General features: G+C 38.5%; 1 protein-coding gene across 1 annotated transcript in view; it reads left to right on the top strand.

The window, feature by feature from the left end:
- Positions 1-424: 424 nt before the first annotated feature.
- SNX24 (sorting nexin 24) overlaps positions 425-24,139 on the top strand; it is an 87,637-nt gene continuing 63,922 nt past the window's right edge. Inside the window, exon 1 of the mRNA XM_062513603.1 lies at positions 425-484. Within this exon, the coding sequence (XP_062369587.1) occupies positions 425-484 (60 nt within the window). The remainder of the gene's footprint in view (positions 485-24,139) is intronic.

Here is a 24,139-nt window from a genome sequence, read left to right on the forward strand (position 1 = left end):
AAACCCGCCTGGATGCATTCTTATGTCACCTGCTCTAGGTGACCCTGCTCTGGCATGGGGTTGGTCTGGATGATCTCCAGAGGTCCCTTCCAACCCTAATGATTCTGTGATTCATTGATGAGCTGGGGTGTGACTTTAGAAGTGGATGAATTAGTTCCTCTGGAAATTAATATTTTCCCCGTCCGTTTTTTGTGTAGTCCGCAGTAGTGCCGCGGCTCCGGCTGAACCAGAAGCCGACGCTGCCGAGCTCCGTGTGTTTAAACGCGATTATTCCCGGGGAAGCTTCTCCCGCCTCGCGCCGGCAGCGCGAGGGGACGCGGGGGGCGGGGCCGAGCACCGCTCCCGCGCCGCCCTGTCACGTGGTGGGTCACGTGACTGGCGGGCAGATGGCGGCGGCGCCGCTGCTGCGCTGAGGGGACCCGGCATGGAGGTGTTCATCCCGTCCTTCCGATATGAGGAGAGCGAGCTGGAGCGGGGATACACGGTGAGGTGTGCCGGGGCGGAGCACGCCCGCGCCTCGGGGTGGCCATGTGCCGGCTGCCAGCGGGGGTCGCGCTGGGCGCCGGGCAGGCATCGGCGTGCCGGCGCCGTCCTGCCCTTCGTGCCCAGGCCAGCCCCGACCTGCCCTGACCAGCCTTGCCCTGTCCAGCTCTGCCCATCCTTGCCCTACTCTCCCCATCTCCCGCCCTTCCCTCTCCAGCATTGCCCTGACTAACCCTGCCCTGCAGAGCCATCCCAGTCCTGCTCTGTACACCCGAGACCTGGCGTACAGCCTCGTTGTCCACACCGGCTTTCCGCGCCCTGCCCAGCGCAGCCCATCCCTGCTCTGCCCCTCTCGGCGCGGGAAGGATGGTCTCAGCCCGCCAGAGGCTTGCTGCTTCACACGAGCTCTGTTCTGCGGGGCAGTGGCTGGTGACCTGCAAGGGAGGAGCTCCCTCGCCATCGGGCCTGCGGGGTCCAGGTCCCGTGCCGGGCGAAACACGGTGAAGGGACTGGAGTATGTCTTGCGTGTGGAAAGCCTGAGAGAGCTGGGACTGCTCATCCTGGAGAACAAAAGGGACAGGGGTATCTCTTCAATGTGTGTACAGATGATATGAATGGACAAAATGGGGAGGCCAGATTCTTTTGTGTCGGTCCCCAGTGATAGGAGAGGTGGCAGTGGACAAGCATCAGAACACAGGCAGCACCCTTTAAATATAAGACAAGACTGGTGTGTTATCATGTGGGTGGTCAAGCAGTGGCATAGGTTGCCCAGAGGACTGTGAAGTCTCCATCCTTGCAAGTTCTCGAAACCTGCCTGGAATCTGTGCTGGATAGCCAGCTGTATATTTGGCCCTCCTTGAACAGGCAGGTTAGTCTGCACAATTTTTGGAGGTCCTTTTTATTCCCAGTAGTTTTGTCATCCCACAAAACTGTTGGACAGTATCACAGTCACATGGTCCTGGGTGGGGACAGGTGGACCAAAACCCAAGATATTTGTCTGAAAGTGGTTATTCAGAGCTTGCTTCTATTATTAAATATATTGATTTAGTAGCTTAGGAAAAAAAATGCGTCCTAGAAGAACTTCTGGAAGATTAATCCATGTAGGTATAGTTCCATGAAGCAAGTTATGCTGTATATTATTTGGTCCTCACTACTAGTGTTTGCAGGCCTTGCAAAAGGTAAACCACTTTCTTTGTATTCATGTGGGACTGTAGCAGCATTAGTATTTTTGCCTCTTGGGTGAACTTAAATGTGACTCCCTACAAGACACCTATGTCATTTTGAGGACTTGGCTTTAAAACATTTCAATTTAATATGATTGAGTGTAATTACAATAGCACAGACTGGTCCCACCGCATCCTAACTGAGCAGGATAGTTGAAATGACAGTGATTTCTAAAATGTGCATATTACACAAATAGGATTTTTCATTTTTATTTTAGTATTTGTTTTTAGTGAATTTCTGTTTCTTTAAATGTGACACTCTCTGCAACTACTGCTGTCTAGAGGATTTGGGTTTTTTAAATTTTGTAATTTTTAAGCTGTGTAAGCTTCAAAGAAATCAGAAATTAAACTAAATGAATCTTGGAGTCTTCCAATAAAATGATCCTGAGTGCAAACATGTTCTATTACAATACTGTGGATTCTTACAGCATTTTTCCTCTCAGATAATTTACTGGTGGTGAGTCAGTCTCATGGATCTGAAAGTTGCTGTAGTTCAGCAGATTTTGGTAGTTTTTCCTGCATGATTGTTCTGCTGTTTTATCAGGTGAGGGGATTCTATTCTACATCCCATATGAAACATGATTATACTTTATGCTAACCATGAAACTGCATGAGAAATTGTAACTAAAGTTTGTCTGGGTTAGGCGTGCTTGTAAGAGTGGACATGGAAAACTGCTCTGATAATGTTGTGTCTGTTCCTTGTGTTTTAAAGGGCTTATGTACTGTTAATAAGAAAAGCTTATGCCAATCTAATTTCCAATCTGTGACTATGTAAATAATTTGCAGAGTATTGTATAAGTACAGAAATTCAAAGGGGTCCTCCTTCCAGCAAAACTGAGGTTAATTAAATCTTATAATTTCTCTGTACTACCTATGAAATTATACAGGCAATTCACTTTAAGTTGGTTTTCATCATCAGTTTTACAATATTAGTATTCAAAACAGTTTGGTTTAAAGGTCAAAGAATGTGTCCCAATGAACATGACTGGCAAACTGGTAGCAAAGGACAGGAAAAGGCTGAGCTACTTAACTTTTCTTGCTTCAGTCTTCACTTGCAATTTCTTTTTCCCAGAGTTTTTGAATGGATGGACTGCAAGGCATGGAATGGGGAAGTAAAGTTGTAAGAAATTATAAGGGTCATGAAGAACCTGAACATACTTAAGTCTATGGATGCTGACAAGTTGTGTGCCAGAGTCCTCAGGGAAATGACTGATGTAGTTGCCAGCCAAGCCATGCTCCTTAATATTTAAAAAGTCATGTAAAATCCCAGGTGACTGGAAAGTACCCTTCTTTAAACAGCATAGAAAGGAGGACCTTTCAGACTACCAACCTGTCAGTCTCACCTCCATGCCTGGAAAGATCAGATCCTCCTAGAAGCTGCCCTCTGCACATGGAGGACAGGGAGGAGATTTGAGGCAGCCAACATGGCTCACAAAGGGTGATTCCTGCCTGACCAGCCCGTGTCCTCCTCCTGTGATGGAGTATTTACATCAGTGCATAAGGGAAGGGCTACAGATCTCATTTATCTGGACTTCATAAGGCCTTTGACATGGTCCCCCACAACATCCTTCTCTTTAAATTGGAGACATCTGGATTCTGCAGATCAACTGTCAGATGCAAAAGGATTTGTTGGATAGTCACATCCAGAGGGTAGTGGTCAGTGGATCAGAGTCCCAGTGGACATCAGTGGCAAGTGGTGCCCTCAGGGGTCTGCAATGGGAGCAGTGTTATTTAATATCTTCATTAATGACGTAGACAAAGGGATAGAGTGCACCCTCAGCAGATTGCAGATCACAGCAAGCTGAGTAGTGTGATGACACTCCTGAGGCAGGATGCCACCCAGAGTGACCTGGATAATCTCCAGAAGTATGTGTGGGGGGCCTTAATGAGATTCAACGAGGCCAAGTGCAAGGTGCTGCCCCTGTGTTGGGACAGCCCCTGTTATCATTCCAGGCTGGAGGATGGAGGCATTGGGAGCAGCCCTGCTGGAAGGAGTTGGTGCTGGGGGGTGAGAGGCTGGACATGACCCAGCCATGAGTGCCCACAGCCCAGAAAGCCAAAGGTGTCCTGGGCTGCATCCAAAGCAGCGTGGGCAGCAGGGAAGGGAGGGGACTCTGCCCCTCTGCTCTGCTCTGGTGAGAGCCCACCTGAAAGGGGTCTGCCACACCCAGCTCTGGGGTCCCTAACACAAGACAGAGGAATGTTGGAGTCAGTCCAGAAAAGGGCCACAAAAAAATGGATCAGAGGCATGGAGCACCTCTTCTTTCCTCTTTCAGTGAGGAAAGGCTAAGAGTGTTTGTGTGTCCAGTCTTGAGAAGAGAGGATTCCAGTGCTCTGTTTTTGCAATAAACAGGGCTTTTAATAAAGATGGGGACAGGTTTTTTATTAGGTCTTTCTCAGTAGAACAAGGAGATGTTTTTAAAATAAAAGAAGGTAGATTCAGAGTAGACGTAAGGAGCACAGTTTTTACAGTGAGGATAGTGAAGCCCAGCACAGGTTGCCCAGAGAGGTTTCAAATGGCCCATCCCTGGAAACATTCAAGGCCAGTTTGGTTGGGGCTCTCAGCAGCCTAACCTAGATGAAGAGGTCCCTGCTCATTGCAGGAGGAGTGGATTAGATGACCTTTAAAAGTCCCTTCTAACCCAAACTATTATGCAATTCTGTTATCACAGAAGTACCACTTTACACAGTTGATCATTTTACTGTTGTCTTTCCCATATGTGCTAACTTGTTCAAAATTAAAGTGTTTTGTTGGACTGGAGTAGCTGGAATAAGGAACTATCAGAGATTATGCAACTAATAGCAGAAAGGGATGAGGGAAGCAGATAGAAGATATCTGACATGCTGACTGCCCGCCTGCCCAGTCACATGCCAGCGGGTTACAGAGGGTGACTTCTGCACTGAGTCTGCCGGGGTCGTTGCAGACAAGCAGAAGTCAAGGATGGTTTTTTGACAAGAGTGGTTATGGTTGTCCTAGCACCTTTGCTAGAAACAGGGGTGATGGTGACCTCCTGCATGAAATGAGAGTCTGAAGGGAGAGCTGTTTCTTTCTGTCATGGCTCTGCCTTGCAAGCATAACATGCTTTCTGACATCCCTGCATTTCTGGTTCCTTATCTTTAGTGGAACAGAATCCAGTTTCCCTGGATGCAGTCTGCTACTGTGTGTTTTTACTTCCTAGAAAGAAAAGACACACAAGGGATGTTTATCCTGTTCTTTATGGGAATTCATTACCAACTTACTGATTTGTTTTCGGCTTATGCCTGTTGTTTCAGATTATTTTCTTTTTTTTTCCCCCTGGTGTGGCTAGGCAGCACTTGGAAAGTAGAATGGTCAGAGATCCATCAGTTCTTCAAAGAGTGTGGAAGTGGCTTGCCACATAAAGTAGTTTTCAGAGGGAAAACCACAGTGCAATTAAGAAATAGAAAGAGGGGTTTTGACCAGACAGATAAAATATTAGGGACATAAAAAGTTAGAAGGAAAAATTAGGGAAAAATCTTATGCAATGCTTGAGATTGGGTTCTGGTCAGTGAAGTAAATGGGGAACACCGTTCTTTCAAAAGTGTTTTTTTCAGGAGCTCAGCTTTTCTAAAGCACTATTCATCTGATACAAAATCCTGAAAGTCTTTTTCCTTCTTCCCCACATTAAAAAACCCAAACAAAACCCCAGAGTGAACTTGGCACTTGTTCTAGATCTGTTTGGAGTGTACATAAAATGATGAAACACAGAATATGGGAAATGTCAGTTTTCTTGGTGGACAATTAAATTTCATTGTCAGTTTAAATTGATGACACTAGCGTCTAAACTATTGAGCTTGTGCTAATAAATGCAACAGTTGTTCATAATTTGGCAGTGAATGACCTTTAAATGTAGGCGCTTACTAAGGATGTCCCTAGAGAACAATTCAACTTCAAAATGACACCCACGTGTTCTTGTTGTCATTTAAATATGCTCCCTTTGTCAATAACAGAATAATAAATACTAGTTAGATTTCTAATGTTGATTCAGATCCCAGGAAACTTACTGAATAAATTAGTGTACATTTGATTTATATTGACCAAAAAAATTTTACAGTGGTATATTGCAGGTCAAGGTGACATATATTTAAATGTGTTGTAGAGCAGAGGGCATACTTGACTGACACAAGTGCTTACTGCATTTTTAATTAACACTTCCAATACTACTTTCCAAATTGCTCCTGCAGCTGCAGATGTAGAAGCAAGATCTGACATGTAAGATCATAAACTAGTGTGGGTTTTTGAAAATCCATTGGCTTTACCTCTATAGAAGCAGCAGTTTAATTACAAGGCTGTACTTCTCTTTATGGAAATATAAAACCACAAGGATCTGAGGTTTGGTATAGTTTTTGCATTTTAGCATTCTTTACTGTTAAAATAAATGTACATAGGGTCAAAAAGGGAAGTTTTTAGTTGTTCTTCCCTGAAGATCTAGAATAAGCCACGACAGCAGGTTATAAAGGGGTAATATTTATAAGTTTTTTAATTACAAAGTATGGAGGGAGTAGTTGTAAGTTTGTGTAAAAAGATTTCAAAGTATTACAGTTCTAGCCAGAAGTATTTGATCTATTAGATCTAATTAGAGTCTTTTACAGTCTTAATGTCTTCATAGAGGGTTTTCAAGTGTCCTGGTTTCTCTACAAGGGTGTCAGAGTAGGTCGTAGAGATTAATTTCTTTCCTGCAGGGATGGTGAAGACAGTAAAAGATAATTTGACAGATGTCAGTGATTCTGTAATGTCAGAAAAATGCTATTTTGATCATTGGTTTTGGTAGGTTTGGTGCTCCAATGAAGGTGCATGTGTTAGGGGAGGAAGAGCAGTGATGATTAAATTTATTTCCTCTAGTCAGTTTTCCTGTTTGACAGACTTTGTCAGTGATATGAAAATGACCACTTGGTATGCATTGGGAGCTTGAAGACACAAAGAATTTTGCAGTGCGTGCAATGGCAGCTGAGGCAGACTCTAGGAAGAGATAAAACCAATGTGAAAACTGGCTGAATCTGTACACAGAGAACAGTTAGGGCTGTGGACAGACCAGATGGAGACATACAGCTCCAGTCATCTCCAATTGCTGTAAATCCCGTGATTCACAGTCCTGGAATCTTATTGGAAAAGGCCATGTAAGATTTCTCTGAGCAGGAAATACCTTTTCCTTTATTTGTGATGGGAGGGTCAACACCTGAGTAGAGAAGCAGCTGCATGATTCCCTCTATCAATTTTCCATCTGAAAGAGCAAAAGTTGATGCCTTCTATCAGTACACTACAACTGCAAAGCATCCATTATCCATTTGTGTCCCGTTATGTACTGGTTTGCAGTTTTAATGAGGAATTTACATTTTCAGAAAGATTGGAGTAGCAGGACATTCAGACATGGATCACAATAAAGATGTATTTGAATTCAATTGTATCTCTGAGAGGTATTGGTGACAAAATTTTGTTAGTAATGTAATACTATAAGTGGAATTATTTCATCAGAGGATTCATGCTTAACTGCTCCTGGTGATGTTTCCAGATAGCATCAAGTCATGATAATTGTAAAATCTTGTCCACAAAGATAATGTTAAACATATGCACATTCTTCACTAGCCAGCAGTGAGAGCACATCAGGCTTTAAACTGCAAAATTAGGGAAGATGGAATAGATTTCTCCCTTTTTCTTACTGCAATGCAATTCTAATTGTTATTTTAATTTTTTAGCACCTGATGTAGTTAATTCCAGGTTTAATTGATAATTAGTCACATTGTTATGGCATTTATTGTTATCTTGGAATTTCACTATATGATACCTAAGAGGTGCTTCTGTGTAGAGTGCTTGGTGGGATAACTTGAGTGCTGCATTTGGTTACAGTGGAAATACTTGGTGTAGGTATGCAACATGGAAGTGTGCTAATGGAGGCTTTCAGGCCATTGTATTCTGAATACTTTTGCTGTCAGTAGGCCTTATCTTTTTTACAGAAATTGTATGAGAACTTGTATCAACTTTTCATTTTCAGTTTCCTATAAGCCTGAAATTTTTGTGGTTTGGGGAAGACTAAAATAACATTTGGAGAGCATTCTGTGAGGGGATTTTAAAGACAAAATAAAAGTGTTGCCATTCCCTTTGAAAGTGGCATTGTATTTTTAATAGAAAATGAAAGGAGAAGTGTATGTAGCCTGTTAGGAAACTTAGTCTGAGATATCATGGTGATAAGTCTTGCAGCTAGAGCATGAACACCTTCTTCCTGTGAACAGTCATTTTTTAATTAATATTTTAACCTATATTTGTGTTATAAATTTCACATTTCATAAACCAATAAATGTTGTAAGATCTGGTTGTTTGGTTTTTTTCAAAATAAATTATTTGGGACACAACATTCAAGCTTGTATACTTTCAGAAATAAGGTGAGACAGAAGGAGCATACTATGAGTAAGGAGCACAAAGTCCATGCCAGGTTTGAAACAAAGAATGCTTCTTCTCCATTCTCCTCTGTTGGTGCAGTGAGAGCTCCACCTCTCGTTCATAAAAACCTTCTGTTCAAGGAGTGTTTAAATAGAAAATCTGAGAAGATGATTTTGGATGTTGAATTTGCCCTCAGTGCAGGGTACTGACTATGGTAAGCAATTTATTAGAAGTGACAGCCAAACCGCCACTGCAACCTCCATCCAGTATATTATTTGTTTAGATGTCACAGTGTTTGTGGGTCCTAGTTAAGTCCAAGGCCTCTGTGAGAGACTTACGGAAAAATGTACATGCTACACAGTGTCAAAAGTCACTCTAGAAAGGGGCTGCCTAACACTTGGTAATAGATTTTTTCTGATGAGATGCTGTGAAAGGCATTGCATATCCAAATTGGTATTCTTACTGTTTGAGTACTTAATTCTTTATCAGAGTGAAAACAGCATAAATTCTTCTGTCCCACTACTTTGAAAATGGTAAGATAGGAATTGCTGATCATTATTTTATTTTTATATTTTTGTCACTCCTGCAATTGATTAATTTTAATAAACAGAACTCCTTTTTTATACCACAGCAGGAGACATTCAAGTGCTATGTATCTTCACATTAGAAAATAATGGACTCTAAAGCTTTCCTTACAATCTTTAACAAAAGGATAAATATAGTCTTGATTAGGTAATGAAAATAATCAATTGTTCAGCAGCAAGTCTGTATTGATTACAATACAATGCTTTTATTAAAAAGGACCATATGTGTTGAGAAATACAGCTAACTGCCTCTACTTCTGGTTTTGCAGAGAAGTCTTTCTTTGTGCTTAGATTCTCTTCTCCACTCTTTATTGGGTAATCAAGCTATTACCAGGAATAGCACTCCCTGATCATGTGTCTTCATTGCAGTTGAGCTGTGATGGTAATTGCAATCTGAATTTCTTGTTCTTTTAGGATATGGAGGAAACAAAAAGTCATATGTCTTCATTTTAATAATAAATTAATATACTAGTAAATTTATGGCAATGTCAGGGGATGTAACAAAAATATTAACTTTGCTTTAAATATGTGAAGAAATGGAAATTCGGGAAAAAATGCACATCAACATTGGATTTGAAAGTTATGCCATTAGAGAATCAGAAAACATATTAGCCTATTATTTTTCTGATTTGGTCCAAATTCTAAGAAGCTTTCTCTCTTGTGATGACATACTTCTTGTAAAACTTCAAAATGTTTCATTCTTACAAGATTGAGAGCATTAGAAAACTTGTTTCCAATTACAGATTCATTCTCTCATTGAAAGCCAAAGATCTCCCTTCTGGGTTTTATCTTCTAGTGAGGGAGCACAAAAAGTAATTACTGAAAATATCTGGCTTTGGTGCTGAATGGAAAACATCAAAGACCTTTCCTTTTGCTGAGTGCTCAGAATGTGGATGTGACTGTGTGGTTGGTAGAGTGACTTTGCACCATTGCCTCCGACATGTGACTAGAAGGCTCAAGTAGATTCTGAAGTATGGCTGAGTTAGGGGTGGATTTTTTTGTTGTTTGTTTTTTTGTGTGTGTTTTTTCTTTCTTTCTTTTTGTTGGTATTGTTAGGGTCTTTTTTATTTAAAATTTCATTTTCATATTTGTCCTCTCTATCAAAATGTGTTCCTAATTGTGGTTTTGCCTTCCCCTTGTCAGAAATGTTTCAGTATTGGACATCCAAGGTTTGTAATGAATTCCTAATTGCCATTTGGGAAGAGGGAGCAAATATTTTTGTGTATTTTAAAACAATTCAGCAAGAGCTTGATGAGAGTAGTAATTCAGACAGTAGTTTTCTTCTCTCAAACAACCCAGTCCTTACCTTGGCCTGAATTAGAGGTTAAATATACTTTGTAAAAAGTTCAGCACTTGAGGGAAAGAAGACTTTTAACATTTTATCTTTTGTTACCTGCTTGCTACTTTATATTTATCTGAAAAATGAGGAGAATGTGATAATGGGGATCAGAAAGAGTTTGAAGGTTCTTGTTATTTTTTTCTCTATGTGCATTTAGTTTTCATATTTGAATTTTTTGCTTTTCTGGTTTGTATCTAATTGCAGCTTTACAAAACCTCTAAACATAGTTTCAAGGGTGAAAAAACCTGGTACCATCTGGTTAACAGTATAGAACTCTAAATTAAAATAGTGATCTTTTTGTCTAGCCAGTGGGAGAAAGAAGGAAATTTGTTCTGAAATAAATTGTTCTTTAAGCTAAGAAAAGATGACTAAAGTTTGTTATTTAAACCGTGAAAGTCTGCTGTTTGCTTCTTTTTTTTTTTTTTTTTTAATAAATTGTGAATGTTAGCATTACTCTCCTTGAATGTAGTGGCCAGGATAGTACCACTAACACAAAACTTTCCAAATTGACTAAGTATATAAATAATATATTTTGTGAACTGATAAAGAAAGTGTTGGTTTTAAAGTGTATTTGCTGTCTAGGAAAGCAATGGCAACATGCTGCACATTCAATGCTATTTTTTGCTACTAAATTGTCAAAAATTGCTGATTTGAAAGGGGGTAAAAACCTGCTTAAAGTAATCACAGATACAACTGTTATCTGTTACAGGCTAAGAACTTAATGCCCTGTTGCTCAAATAAGTTTTTACAATAACGAGATAGCTATATCACACTCCTAAGTGAAAAGCTCATGAACTTCCCTGCATGATTATTTCCAACCTCCACTCTTCTAACAAGTTCCCAAAGTTGTTGTTGCTTATAAAAGTGGAAAATGGACCTGATAAAAATGTTTAGTCTGCAGGGCTGTGTTTTATTTATCATATCACAAAAGAACAATGTTTTGTTGCATCATGGTCAAAATAGAAGCGACCTTGCTTGTTCATGAGTGCTCAGAGCCTAGAGATAAGAGGCAAAGTAATAGAGTACAATAGAAAGAGTGTAGGGTAATTATTTGTGGCTTGTCAAGTGAAGCCCTTTCAGGCCCCAAGTGATTCAAATCTGGGAACTCTGCACAATTCTGTACGCTAACCATAGCCAGGATCAGAGAAATCTCACCCGGCTTCTCCGACAGTACTGAAATTGCATCAGTTTGTCATGCACTGAGCATGCCAGCTTCGCACAATATCATTTGCTTGCAAATGGGCCTGGCCCCAACGCCCTGAGACACATTCTTTGGTATCTGACTCTTGGCCTGTGATTTGTCATGTCTCTAGTGCTATCGGCGTAAAGTAATTTTAATAGATTCTGATGGTTTGCTTGTGGAAGGTAAAGAATGCACTACAGATTGTGTCAGGTAGCTTTCTATGGCATGTAGTTTGGTGGAGGCCCTCATGATGGTGATAGCCAAACAAAGAGTATGGAGAAATGAAAACCCCATTTTGAATTGTATTTAACACTGCCCTTCTCAACACCCTGCTGTGGACATCCTTGCTAGCTCAGCAGGTCCAAGAACTTAGCAGCTCACCAAAGCAGTGTTACTTGTGCTTCAGAGTTATTTATGGATGAGAGATACAGCAGAAAGCACAGTGGCTTTTTTGTCCCTATTAAAAAAGGGTGTAAAATGTGTAAAAATTTTAATTAGTTTCCAAGAAGTAAAGTGGATATATATTGTCTTGGTGTTTACCTTTTTATCATTTGTTAGAAGTATTAATACTTTCTAATAAAAATCCCTGGGTTTTTTAGCAAGTATGTTATATAATACCGTAAAAAAAAAAGGCATGTGCAATTTATTCACATGTAGCTTTTATAAAATTACATTAATATAGCCTAAAAAACAGATTCCTGAAGAATTTCTTAATAGATTTTAATTTATGTATTTATGACAATGATTTGATTGCTAAATCTTTCTTTGGAATTGTTTTCTTACACTATGAAGTAAGTATGTGGCATTTTTTTACTCTTCCTTTGACACCACTGAGATGAGATTATTTCACCATTGACAACTCTGATCTTTGAATCATTTTTTTCAGCTGACTTCCTTAATTGATTACTACTTTGGTGTTGGAGCCTGCAGCATAGCTCTCCAGAATTCTGCTGACACCAATCGATTAATGTGAAGGTGTTAGTTAGTGATTTCATCTAAGAAACATTCAAAACCATGTCAGTAATCGGTTCTTAAAAACTGCCAGATCATTGGATTTTGTTATTTTCAACATGTTACTTTGAGTTAACAAGTATTTCTCTGGAGAGACAACAACAGCAGCAACAACAAAAAGGCAACAAGACAAAAACTACAAAAAACTCCAATCAAAAACCCCAAACAAACTAACAAAAAACACCAAAAAAACCCCAACAAAAAAACCCCAAACAAACAAACAAAAAAAAAGACCAAAAAAAGTGTCCAACCAAAAAACCCAAACAAACAAAAAAACCACCAAAAAAATCTAAAGAAAAAACAAAAACACACCTTGAAGTGAGTCCTGTGGAAAGAACGGATTTTATTCAATCTTACATTAACACAGTATACATGCACGTGCCTTAATATTTAAAAAAACTGTTTTAAAATATGTTCTTATTAATATTTAATGTATCTCTGAGGAATTTATAAAAATGCTTCAGCACAAACTATTTCTTTTTATGTTTACCTGGGGAATTTTTGACAGCAGTGTAACTCTGAGCACCCCGCTAGCAAGTCTGTGCAAGTCTGCCACTTTCTTTCCTGCAGTAGCTTTCATATTTGCTTAGCAGCTTTGCATAGCTAAGCAAATTTTTATAATGAGCCTGCATATTTTCCTTTTCTGAACATACTTCCCTAAATATGTTCAGAAAAATAATGCTGTTTTATACAATTTCTCCAAGTAATTCTGTGTTATGACCAGAACTCACTGTTCAATATTGCACATAAGAAGAAAGAAGTAAAGTTTCTTTGTAAGCTTGATGCTAACTTTTGGAAGCATGTTTTGCTTTTATTTTTTAATGTTTTTTTTTGTAGGATGACTTCTTAAAACAATGTCGATTTTTACAGTGTGCTAGGCTTTGCTACTTGTGCATCAGTAAAACATCTCCTGATTTCCTAGGAGTAGTTGTGTAGAATACAAGTTAAATCCAGTGAGCATGCTGTTATCACAGGCTTTGTTTGTACAGGAGGCAACCTAGATCAGTTGCCTCTACACCAATTTCAAAACCAACAAAGTACTGTGGTCATTGTAATATCCTTATATTTAGATGGGGCAGAGCTTAGATGGGCATGCATACATACAACAATGTTTATGGGTGCAGATACACAGAAGCACATGCATATATCAATATTGGAAGGATTTATTGGGTTGTGTTGCTGAAGGGTCTGAGTTCCAATATGACATAATGTTTTAGTAATGTGGATGATGGAATGAGAATGTTCTTATTTGAATTTGCCATTGACACCAAGATGGAAGTGACTGTCAACATAATGGAGAGCAGGAATAGAGTTTAAATAAAACTTTTAAATAAAATTTTAAATAAAATAATTTTGATAAGTTGGAAAATTTATTTAAGAGGGGGAAATGGGGTGCTACCTCAATAGGAACTGGTGCCAAGTGTTGTGTTTATCAAAAAATAATTGGTTACATGGAGTAACATCTGAAAGATCAGGCAACAGATATTCCTGAAAGGATCTGAGGGTTATCATGCATCACAAGATGGCCATACCACAAGGCAAATTCCTATTGGGGTTTCAAAAGATGAGTGTAACAAAAAGGCCAATGGTGTGGAGTGAATTTTAAGTGTGGAGTACTGTGTCCAGTTTTAGCTATTGCATGCTAAGAAACATGCGAGTGTATGAGAAAAAGTGTAGGCGAAAGCAATGTAGGAGCACATACAACAAGTTACGTTGCTTTCTGGATCTCTGGTCAATGTGAAGGAGCTCTTTAGATTGAAAACAGTCAGAGCTGCATGATTGTTCAACAAAAAGCTGTTGAATATCAGAGACAGCTGGTCTGTGTATTGGCAGTGCTGTGGTCTTATGCTGTGCAGTTATTTGTCCTATCCACCAGAAGTATGGGATAATTATGAAATGGTGCTGAATCCTAAAGATGCTACAGCACCAGAACACTCTTCAGAAGCTTTGTCTGTATGAAGCTTAGAAGTTTCTGTCAAGAGTAAGAAGTACAGTTGATCCTGCCTGGAGACAGCAGGAGGAGCCAGGTAACTCCAAGAAACATAGAGCTCCTCCTTTGAGCCCCCCCCCCCCCCCCCCCCCTTGACACTTAGCTGTCATCCTTTGCATTATTTAAAAAGTTTTGTTTATATCTGTCCTCTAATATTTTATCTCGTACAAATTCTGTGCCTTTCAAAAACTCATATTTAAGAGTCCACACAGAGTAGTTCTTTCTCTTCTGGGAAATGTAGAGGCATCTCATAACGGAACAGTTGCTGAAACAATCATGAGCTTCTCCAACTCTGTTTCTTCATGCAGGAGGAAAAGCTTTATATGTTAGTTTGCCCAGTTAAGCCTTTTTAAAGGTGTTCCTGAGAGGTAAAAATTCTAGGTTTTTCCTCCCATTTTTAGCTACTATTATTCAGTAAAGCATTTGTGTTTGGTATGTATCCTGTTTAGTGCTTTAGAATTGGACTGCATGTATCTTGTTCCATAACTGTAGATATACACAGCAATGAAGGGAGGTGCAGAACATCAGGGCTGACATGTCCCTCTATAAGCTAATCAAGAAACTGCAAAAATTCAGTACTACTCTTACTTCGGTCAGTATGCTGCTTCCTTTGCATAGTATTTGCCACAAAATGAAAGTATTTTTAACTGTTTAAATTTCTAGGTGTATGGCATTTTAAGAGGTGGCTAGACTGGTGGCTTAGCTGTGAAGCAGAAAGCAGTGCAGGGACAGGAGGGTTGGGACTCCCATCGGAGGTCTGAGTCTCTAATCCCAGTCCATACCTGCTCACAGGTATGTTTCACCTTAATCCTGTCTGATCTGAAGGGCATGAAGATAGACTACAACATAGATGTACAAGTTAGAAAGCTGTTCAGATGTACTAAATGGCAGAAATAACAGAAGAGCAGGCAATTTGTGCCATTTACTCCCAAGCTGATGAAAAATTGTATTTTTAAAAGATTATTTCAGAGGGATTTGTAAGGAACAATTTTTTTCCAAATTATGTACCTTATCTGCAGAATTTACTGTAGGTGTCACCTAGTCTTGCATTTGATTAATGAATTATGTACATATTTTTAGTTTTGTGGGAAGAATTGCTGCTTTGTCAGTGTTTGCTCAAGCATCAGCATTATCTCCATTTCCTGATGTTTCTTGCACGTTCACTGGTAATACAGACCTTGTGTCTCTGCCCTGAAGGAGGGGCAGGTGTCTCTGCAGGAGGCATGATGTGATGACTCTCAGTAGTAAGTTCTTGTTTGCTTGTTCACATGTGCTTTCTGTTAGGCACTGCTATGGTCCATTCCATGATGTGATCATGTGCCTTGCCAGAAGTCAAAAACAGAGCAATGCCAAAGAATAGTGTTCTGCCACTTGCCATTCTAGTTCTGTCGTGCTACTTTTAGCTATGCAGATAGTTCAGCTTCACTTAATTCTTGATGTATGTAATCCATTTATTGCCCATGTTTAGATGTAGCTTTTTACCCTTCACGCCATGGAAATCATCAAAAAATATTCTGCAGTTTCAACAAGAATAGTACTTTAAAACAGAAGGCTTGGTGGAAAATATTGGATGCACAGCAGTATGGTGGTGTTCCACAGTCCTGAACACTAAATAGAAACCTCTCATATTTCACTGTTGTCTTTGTCATTAGTCGGAAGTTTGATGCTAAGTGATTTAATTATCCTAGTACACAAGAGTAATGGTCGCTGACAGGGAATATGATTACAGTGATTTTTTTTTTTTTTTTTTACTCCTCGTAACTCAAATAGGCTATTTCTATACTTTTCAAGATAACAGGTTGAGGTTATGCTGGGCAGCATGATAAGTAGGCAACAGGAGTTGACATTTACTCAGTCCCCAGTTGTAAACCCATTTTTACCTCCAACATTACAAAAATTTTTAATTTCTTGTTTGTACACAGTAAAACATGATTCAATTTACAAATTTGAGCAGACTTGCAGAAGAGCATTGAGAACTAATTTATCATTCCCCAGAGAATGCCAGTTTGTAGCCACACCAGCTGTCTTATGGCTGATGTGTATTGACTGTCAGCCTTTCAGAGGCCCCAGTGCTGGATCCTGCAAGCACTAGAGACACAAGATTTAATCTGGTTACTGACTAACCTCCTTCTGGGTGTTTTTAACCTGAGAGCTCTGTGCATGCATGGACTGCTCAGCTGCTAGTGGAGAGCAGATGAGACAAGGTGCCATGACAGCATATTCAGAAAAGAAGCTGAGGAGGGAAATCCCCAGGTCAGCCAAATTTGGTTCTGTACCCATACAGTCAAACCATGGTTTTGCACTTCTGTATGGGAATCAGAGTTTTGAAACTACAACAAGTAAAAGCTGTAGTTCAATCAGATAGCCTTCTCTCATAGTAGTATGTTTGGTACTGAAGCTGGCAATAACTTTGGCATTGCACTGCTCTCTGCTACCACAGAGAGGGAGTTGAGGTTCCCAATAGACTTATGGTCCTTTTCTGGTATAGACAGCTTGGAAATGTAAAATGTGTTCTTGCACAGAAACATGAAATGGTTTGGATTGGAAAAATTGGATTTAAAAATCATCTGATCCAACTCTTTACCGTGTGCAGGGATACCTTGCATTAGATCACAGCTTCTCTGGGCAACCTGTTCCAATGTCTCACCACTCTCATCATAAAAAAAAAAGTCCTTCCTTGTTTCCAATCTAAATCTACACTCTTGTATTAAGACTTAATGTTGCCACTTGTCCTGTCACTACAAACCTCAGTAAAAATTAGCCTGTCTCCATCTTCCCTGTGAGCCCCCATTATATATTGAAAGGCCACAAAACAATCTCCCTGGAGCCTTTTCATCTTGGGCTGAACAACCACAACTCTTTTCCTTTACAACTCTTCACAACAGTGATGTTTCAGCTCTCTGGTCCATTGTGCCCCTTCTCTGGACTTGCTCCAACAGATCCATGTCTTTCATGTCACTGAGGATCCAAGCACTTCTGGTGGAATCTCACCAGAGCAGAGTGAGAATGTCCTCCTCCTCCCTGCTGACCATGCTGCTTTTGATGTCAATGCAATTGGCTTTCTGGGCTGTGAGTGCACATTGCTGGGTCTTGCCCAACTTTTCTTTCACCAGTAGCCCAGAGCCTTTTCTGCTGGGCTGCTCTCAACCCATTCATTCTCCAGCCTGTGTTGATACTGAGGGTTAACCAAACTCATATTTGCTCTTGGCCATGTTGAATTTCATGATGTTTGTGTGTGCTCACTTGTCAAACCTATCAAAGTCCCTCTCTGGATAACATCCCTTCTCTTCAGCAAATGAACTGCACCACTCAGCTTAGCTCAGTTTTGTGTTTAGAGGGTACTTTCAAGGCCTGGGATCAAACATGAGCAAGACCAACCACAACAATGGTAGAATGCTTGCTTGATGAATAATGCAAAGATCTTGAGGAATAAGTTTTTAATTACCACTTGAGGTAAGCCCAATGAGACTGATTAAATGGACAGGATTATTTTTTGAATTCTGTTACTTTGGAGTTCTTGTCTTTTAACCTCAATGGTTTTGTTGTATTTCTTTTGATGGAATCATGTCTAAATTTATACTTTACAGTGGATGTTGTAGTACTCACTATTTCAGTGAAAACAATAGAAAAGTTCACTGTATAGTTTGGGGAAAAAATAGCTGAGTTACAGGCTTCTTAAATGTTTTATAGCATGTCACTGTTGGTTCCTTTTTTATTCTTTTTATTCTCTTTTGTGTAACATTGTAAATATTTAAATATGGCTCCCAAAAATAAAATCTCTGTTAAATGCTGAGCTCCTGTTGAAGGCTCTAGGGATTTGGTGTTCTAACTTAGAACTGGTTGAATGCATTTTAAAAATAACTTGTGGCTATAATTATTTGCTTCAATAGCTTGACTAGTGATCAGAAGTAAGAGCCAGGGTGCAGAGTCAGCCTGCTGGTGGCCACTGAAACAGCTGGAGGTCCAGTTTTTGCCTCTGGACCTGGAGGCTAACTCAGCTACTCCTGAGCAGCATTTTTTGTAAGCTCCCAGTATGAGCACATATTGAGTAACATTGAACTGACTTAGTTTAGATGCAATGGAGAGTTGCAGTCACTACAGAATATTCCTTTTTAATTAGCAGAAATTTTGAAGCAGAGCAATTGCTTAAGGTTTCTAAACAAAGGTTTTCCTCAGAAGAGGGAATCAGCACACTTTTGTGTTAGTAGATTGTTGGGATTACTCCTAGATTAAGACATTTAGCTTAATTTTGCTGTTTCCTAGTTCTTGATTCTAGCTGGGTTCTGGTCCAAGTATGTGTATGTGTGTTTAATATATATATTTATAAATATAAGAGAACATTCAGCACTTCAGATGAACAGCCATGCCCTTCTTTTACTTTTCTGTTAATGTACTCATATTAGTGCTAAATTTTGAATAGATTGTCCTACAGCATTGAAATAATAAAATAATATATTAAGTGATAAATTGTGTTATGGAGCACTACTGATTGCCTCACTTATTAGTTGGGCATTAAACCAGACAGTATTGAGACAAATAATTAAATGCTCTTTTGACTTGCTTTTTATGTATAAAATGAAAAGAGTAACAAGCAAAATATGAATCATGGGGGTTTGTAATTCCCATTCATGCTCAATTGTGAATATACAGGAAATATACATTTTTCTCATGTAGAAACATCTACTACACTAAAGTTTATTTCTACTGTGTGGTTTTTAAGTTGCTTTTTCCCCCCTTTATTTAAGATTCTTCATAATAATATGGTTTTCAGCTATTGGTACTTAGTTTTCTTTACAAACCATTTACTTGGTAATTTTCAGTGTTTATAATAACAAGAGGTATTAAGGTTTAAAAGGCTATAGCAAGCACTGGAGGATTTTTACCTCTACTAAGTTACTAGTATTAGTCATTCTGTAGCTTGGATGAGGTATGTGTGCTCAGCCTGAGGGTTGTCCATGTAAGGTAGCTCATGTTCAGTCCTTGAAGTGATGGCTCTTGTCGGTTTGTATCTTTGCTGGGGTGCCTAAAAGACCAGTAGGGGTCACTCTGTGCACTGGATTTAGGGAACATTTTGGTGGTTTAATTACTGGTTTTAATTGCACATGCTGGCACACCTGAAGAAATCCTAGAGAAGAATTCTACTCATTGTTTATTAAGTTACTGTTTTTTCTTTGAGTTGTGAGTTCAAAGCATGTATGACAGTTAATGTTTTATAAGCCAACCTTGAAGCATGGCTATATCACAGACTGGGTATCTAATGATACAGTTTTAGAAGAGTCTTTGAGACTCTCTTTGAGAGAGTCTTCACAGTTTGTTGAAAGAGAGTGTGCTAAAGAGAAAAGAATTCTGGTTGTACTATATTTCCATGCCTGGCAAGGTAGGTCCATGTGCCACATAAATGCTTCAATAATGTATTCTTCCATTTCTCTCAAAGTCAGACTTTAAGGACATTGTTTAAACTCTAGCAGAAGCATGTGTGTGTCTGTTAAGTGAAGTAGATGGATGAAGATATCCTGGTCTTCTAAGTCAGGCAGTTAATTGTGCTAGTTGATGATCAATGTGGTCACTTCAAACCAATATGTGAGATCCATCTGTTTCCAGTTTTTCTGTAGTGGCAGTGTTGTGAAATATATCTTTCCCTCCTGCTTTCTTCTAAAATCTATATCCTAGGATTTAAAATGTTTTCTATATAAGATTGAGGAAAGCTGAAAGCATCTTAATGTTTGTGAAAGGACATAATCCTTTCTTAAATGAGGCATTTATCTAGTTTTAAATTAAAGACTGAGATTTGCACTTTGTAATACTTTCTTTACTAAGATTTCTTAGTGAGGGATGCATTGCACATTTTGATGGAACTCGCTTATGCAATTTATATTCCTATCCTTTCCATGACCTCCCCTTCCACACTTAATGCTGTAGTTTTTGTACTTGTGTTTTCCTGTGCTACAGTTGTGTGCAGGAGGTCAAGTACTCTTTCAAAAGTGTTGGAAGCCATGGAGAATCTTCAGTGTGAGTGGTCTTGGGAAAAACCCAGCAAAAATCACTCCAATCTGGTGTCTTAGCTGAAATCCAGGACCTGAGAGTTCAGTTTCTGACTCAGGCAAATCACAGTGGTCAGGTAGTTTGCTTCAGAAAAGCATGGATAATCATACAGAGTGAGGTGAAATAGAAATAAGGAGTAAGAATATATTGTAATATGATCTTTTTTTCAGAGGCTGCCTGTAAGGATAAAGGGATTAATTTCAATAATACTGGCACAAAAGCAGATGGGAGCAGAGAAAGTAATAGCAAGGTAGTAAGGAGCAGCATTTGCTTGTTTTTCTGTGCCTGATGAGATTTGCTTAATTTGATTGATAAGGATATGTAAAAACTTGCGCTGATCACTTTGGCATACATTGCACTTTGACAAAAAAAAATATCAGCTCAAGTGTTTGTGTCTCTATTTTTTCTGTGGTTGAAATTCTGTTTATGTTGGTCATATTTTGTTATAGTTAAGAGTATAGTTTCTTCTTTTCATTAACTTATTTTCTTTTAGTAGTCCAAAAATTGGTATCTTATAAGCAGAGAAATATCTTCAAATTACTGTGCTGCATTTTTAATTGGAATGGAATACCAAATCTTGTAATCCTGTAACATAAAAACTATTAGCATCTTTGCAGGAAACATAACTTGAATTCATAAAATTTATTCAACTTTAATGTTCTTATATTAGTGAAATTACTTGTTTTTCCTTCTTTCAATATTTTTTCTCTGTATTTCCAGTGAAGTCATTATGGCTTAAATAAATCATAGCTTTTCTTTATTCTCTCTGCCCCCAGGTATACTGGTCATCTAAGCCTAACATATTTTAACGCCTTTATATGTAGCCCTTATTTCTCTGAAACTGATCTTTGAAAGAAAAGTTTGCTCTCCTCTTCACAGAATCAGAGAAAGCTTAAGACAGGAAGGGATCATTGAGGTCACTTTGGCCAATATCCGTGTTCAAGGAGGGTCCCATATAGTACATTATTCAGAATTGTGTCCAGATGGCTTTTGGATATCCTGCAGTGAGAGAGACTCCAAAACCTCTCTGGGCAATTTTTCCAGGGTTCAGTCACTCTCATGGTGAAGTTCTTCCACATGTTCAGGTGGAACTTCCAGTGCATCATTTTCTGCCCATTACCTCATTCTGTTGCTTGGCACCACTGAGCAGAGCCTGGATCCATCCTCTTGGCACCCTTCCTTCAGATACTCATAGACATTGGTGAGGTCCCTTCTTAGCTCTTATCAATGCCAAACAGTCCCAGCTCCCTCAACCTTCTCATAAGAGAGATTGTCCAGTCCCCTAAAAACCTTTGAAGCCTTCTGTTGGCCCTACCCCAAGGAATTTCATGTCTCTCTTCTGCTGAATATTCAGAAGTAGTAGTGGGGATCAAGCACGATTCCTTTTGGCCCAGTGTACATGGCTGCTTGTCTAACTCCAGATCCCCACCAAAATTAATTTTGAATTAGTTTCAAATACTTTATTATGTTTTATTATGTTTATCATAACTTTAAAAGAGTGAACATGGGAGTGTTTCCACCTCTTTGATGCATGTAGGAAAATTCTACAGTAGCTTTACAACATTGTTGCTAACATGATAGCACAGAGATTATTAGCTTCAGTTAGGTAATGCTAATACTTACTACAGCACATTACTTAACATGACCCATAGATTATTTATTCTAATGGTTAATGATAAATGAGTAGTGGTAATTGGGATATTAAAGGTTTTTGTTTGTTTGTTTGTTTTTGTTTTGGGTTTTTTTTGTTTTTGTTTTTTAAGGAAGTATTTGGTTACAGCAGTTGGTTGTATCACTGATTACTTGTTTTAATTTTTGCACATTTTTCTTGAAAAAAGGTAACTATTTGGAGTCGGAATGAAATAAGTCTAATGAAATAAAGAGAGTTTAGGGGCTTAATGTGAATTAGGAATATGACAAATATCAACGTATTGAACTATATTTTCACACAGTAATCTGGTGAATGAAATAACTGAAAAAAATAGCCAAACCATTCCTTTGTTTCTTCATCCATAGAGAAAAGATGGACTCTCTTCAAAATATATTTTAAAAATGTTTTTAAAGGTTGTTGACAAAATCACCAGATACATATGTTCAGACCGATAAAGGGAACAGGTTATAAGATCTGAGAAGGTAAAAGTATTTTATTACTTTACTGACTGAAACAGTATTTCTATTGTTTATTTTAAACACGTGTTTCCTTTTTTTGTCTATGTACTGCTTTTCTGTAGGTACATTATAAATTTTGATTCTATTTATGCTTTTCTTAAATTACATGTATCAATTTACCTTTTTTAAACTCAATATCATTTTCAAGTGTACTTGTATTTAACATAAAAAGCTTAAAACTTAAAAAAAAAGTAAAAAATAGTACCAAAAATTTTAAAAGGAAAAATATTTCAAAGGCCCAAGTAGTAATGTGACTGGGAATTGGTCAATCAAGTCACCTAAAAATGGTGAAAATACGTGTTACAATCATACATTAATAAATGTCATACTGGCTTTGGAAGTTCTTCTTGTACACTGAACTTTGTACAGAACAAAAATTTTGTGAAGGAGCAGCGTAAGAAGACTGATCCTGACCAAGGCATCAAAAAATGACACTGCTGAAGCTGTCATAGATTTTCAATGTGGATTCCTTTTGAGTGCCTTCAGTGAAAAGATGAATCCCTGCTTAAAGGAGCCCTCCTAAGTGATGTTTTCCAATGGAAAGATGTAATGATATGGTTGATGCAGCTTGTAGTGTTTTATGCTTTGGAGTTCAAAATTACAGAGGGAACTGTAAATACTAAAAAATAGTAAATATTTTAATGTTTGTGACTATATACATTTGTTTTCCTTAGGCTTTCAGGATTTATTTTAGAAATGTTGGGTTCTTGGTGTGTTGTGAACCTTTTATAAGACACCAGTTTATGGCACTACAATCTATACTTATTCACTTAACAAAGAAAGATGCCTCTAATGCATAATGAATCCAAGTATTAGTTTTTTTCTTTTGACTTTGACTTTAATTCCACTGAGTTTAACTAAGAAAACAGAAAAGTCATTGCTTCAGCTAAGTGTGCCTGTCCAGGAAGAAGTGATGATACTGCTACAGGCATGCTCTGAGCAATCACTTGGGCACTTACCTAGTTCATATATCCCTGTCATAAAGAGTCAGTTTCTGTTCTTTTGAAATGATGTGGCTTTCTGTGAATTATTCACAGGGAAGAAAAGGTCTTCTGTCCCATCTAGAACAGAGAAAAATGCCTGTGATATATGTTTTTGTGCAATAAAATAAAGGAATATTAAAATGGTGCCCTAAATATGAACAAGCCATTTGTATTATTGCATGATGCAGTTGGGATCTGCCATGGAAAAATAAAAGCTGAACCAAAAAGAAGTTAAGTAATAGCATTATTAGATGTGAATTTGTTTTACAATATTTAAATACTGAAAGATTGAAGTGTGGTTATCATAATTAATTTTCAAATTCTGCACATCCTCTATACGTCTTTATGTCAGCAGTCTCTATTTCCATTTATCTTAGCTCCAGTTCTAATAGGGTGGAAATGTATGGCTTCATAGTTTTCCTGAGAAAACTGACTCCAAGGTATTATTTGGGAATTATTAATACTGAATAGTGTTTTCTTAATTTTCAGGGTGACTTCATTGAACAAAGATAGATTTTTTTGTGCTTTAGACAGATACTTTACATTTCAAATAATAAAAAATAGTTTTAGATCCAGGGTTAAATTAAAAGTAGGTTCACTTAGGGATTTTTTGTTTTTCATAATTGGTTATGAATTGCTGCTGTCATCAGTATCAGTGTCAAGGCTTTCAGCCCAGATATTTATGCATATCAGACAAGTGAGGTGAAGAGAATTTCCTATTTTCTGTATAAGCACAAA

The sequence above is a fragment of the Cinclus cinclus genome, chromosome Z (assembly GCF_963662255.1).
Source record: "Cinclus cinclus chromosome Z, bCinCin1.1, whole genome shotgun sequence".
Lineage (NCBI taxonomy): Eukaryota > Metazoa > Chordata > Aves > Passeriformes > Cinclidae > Cinclus > Cinclus cinclus.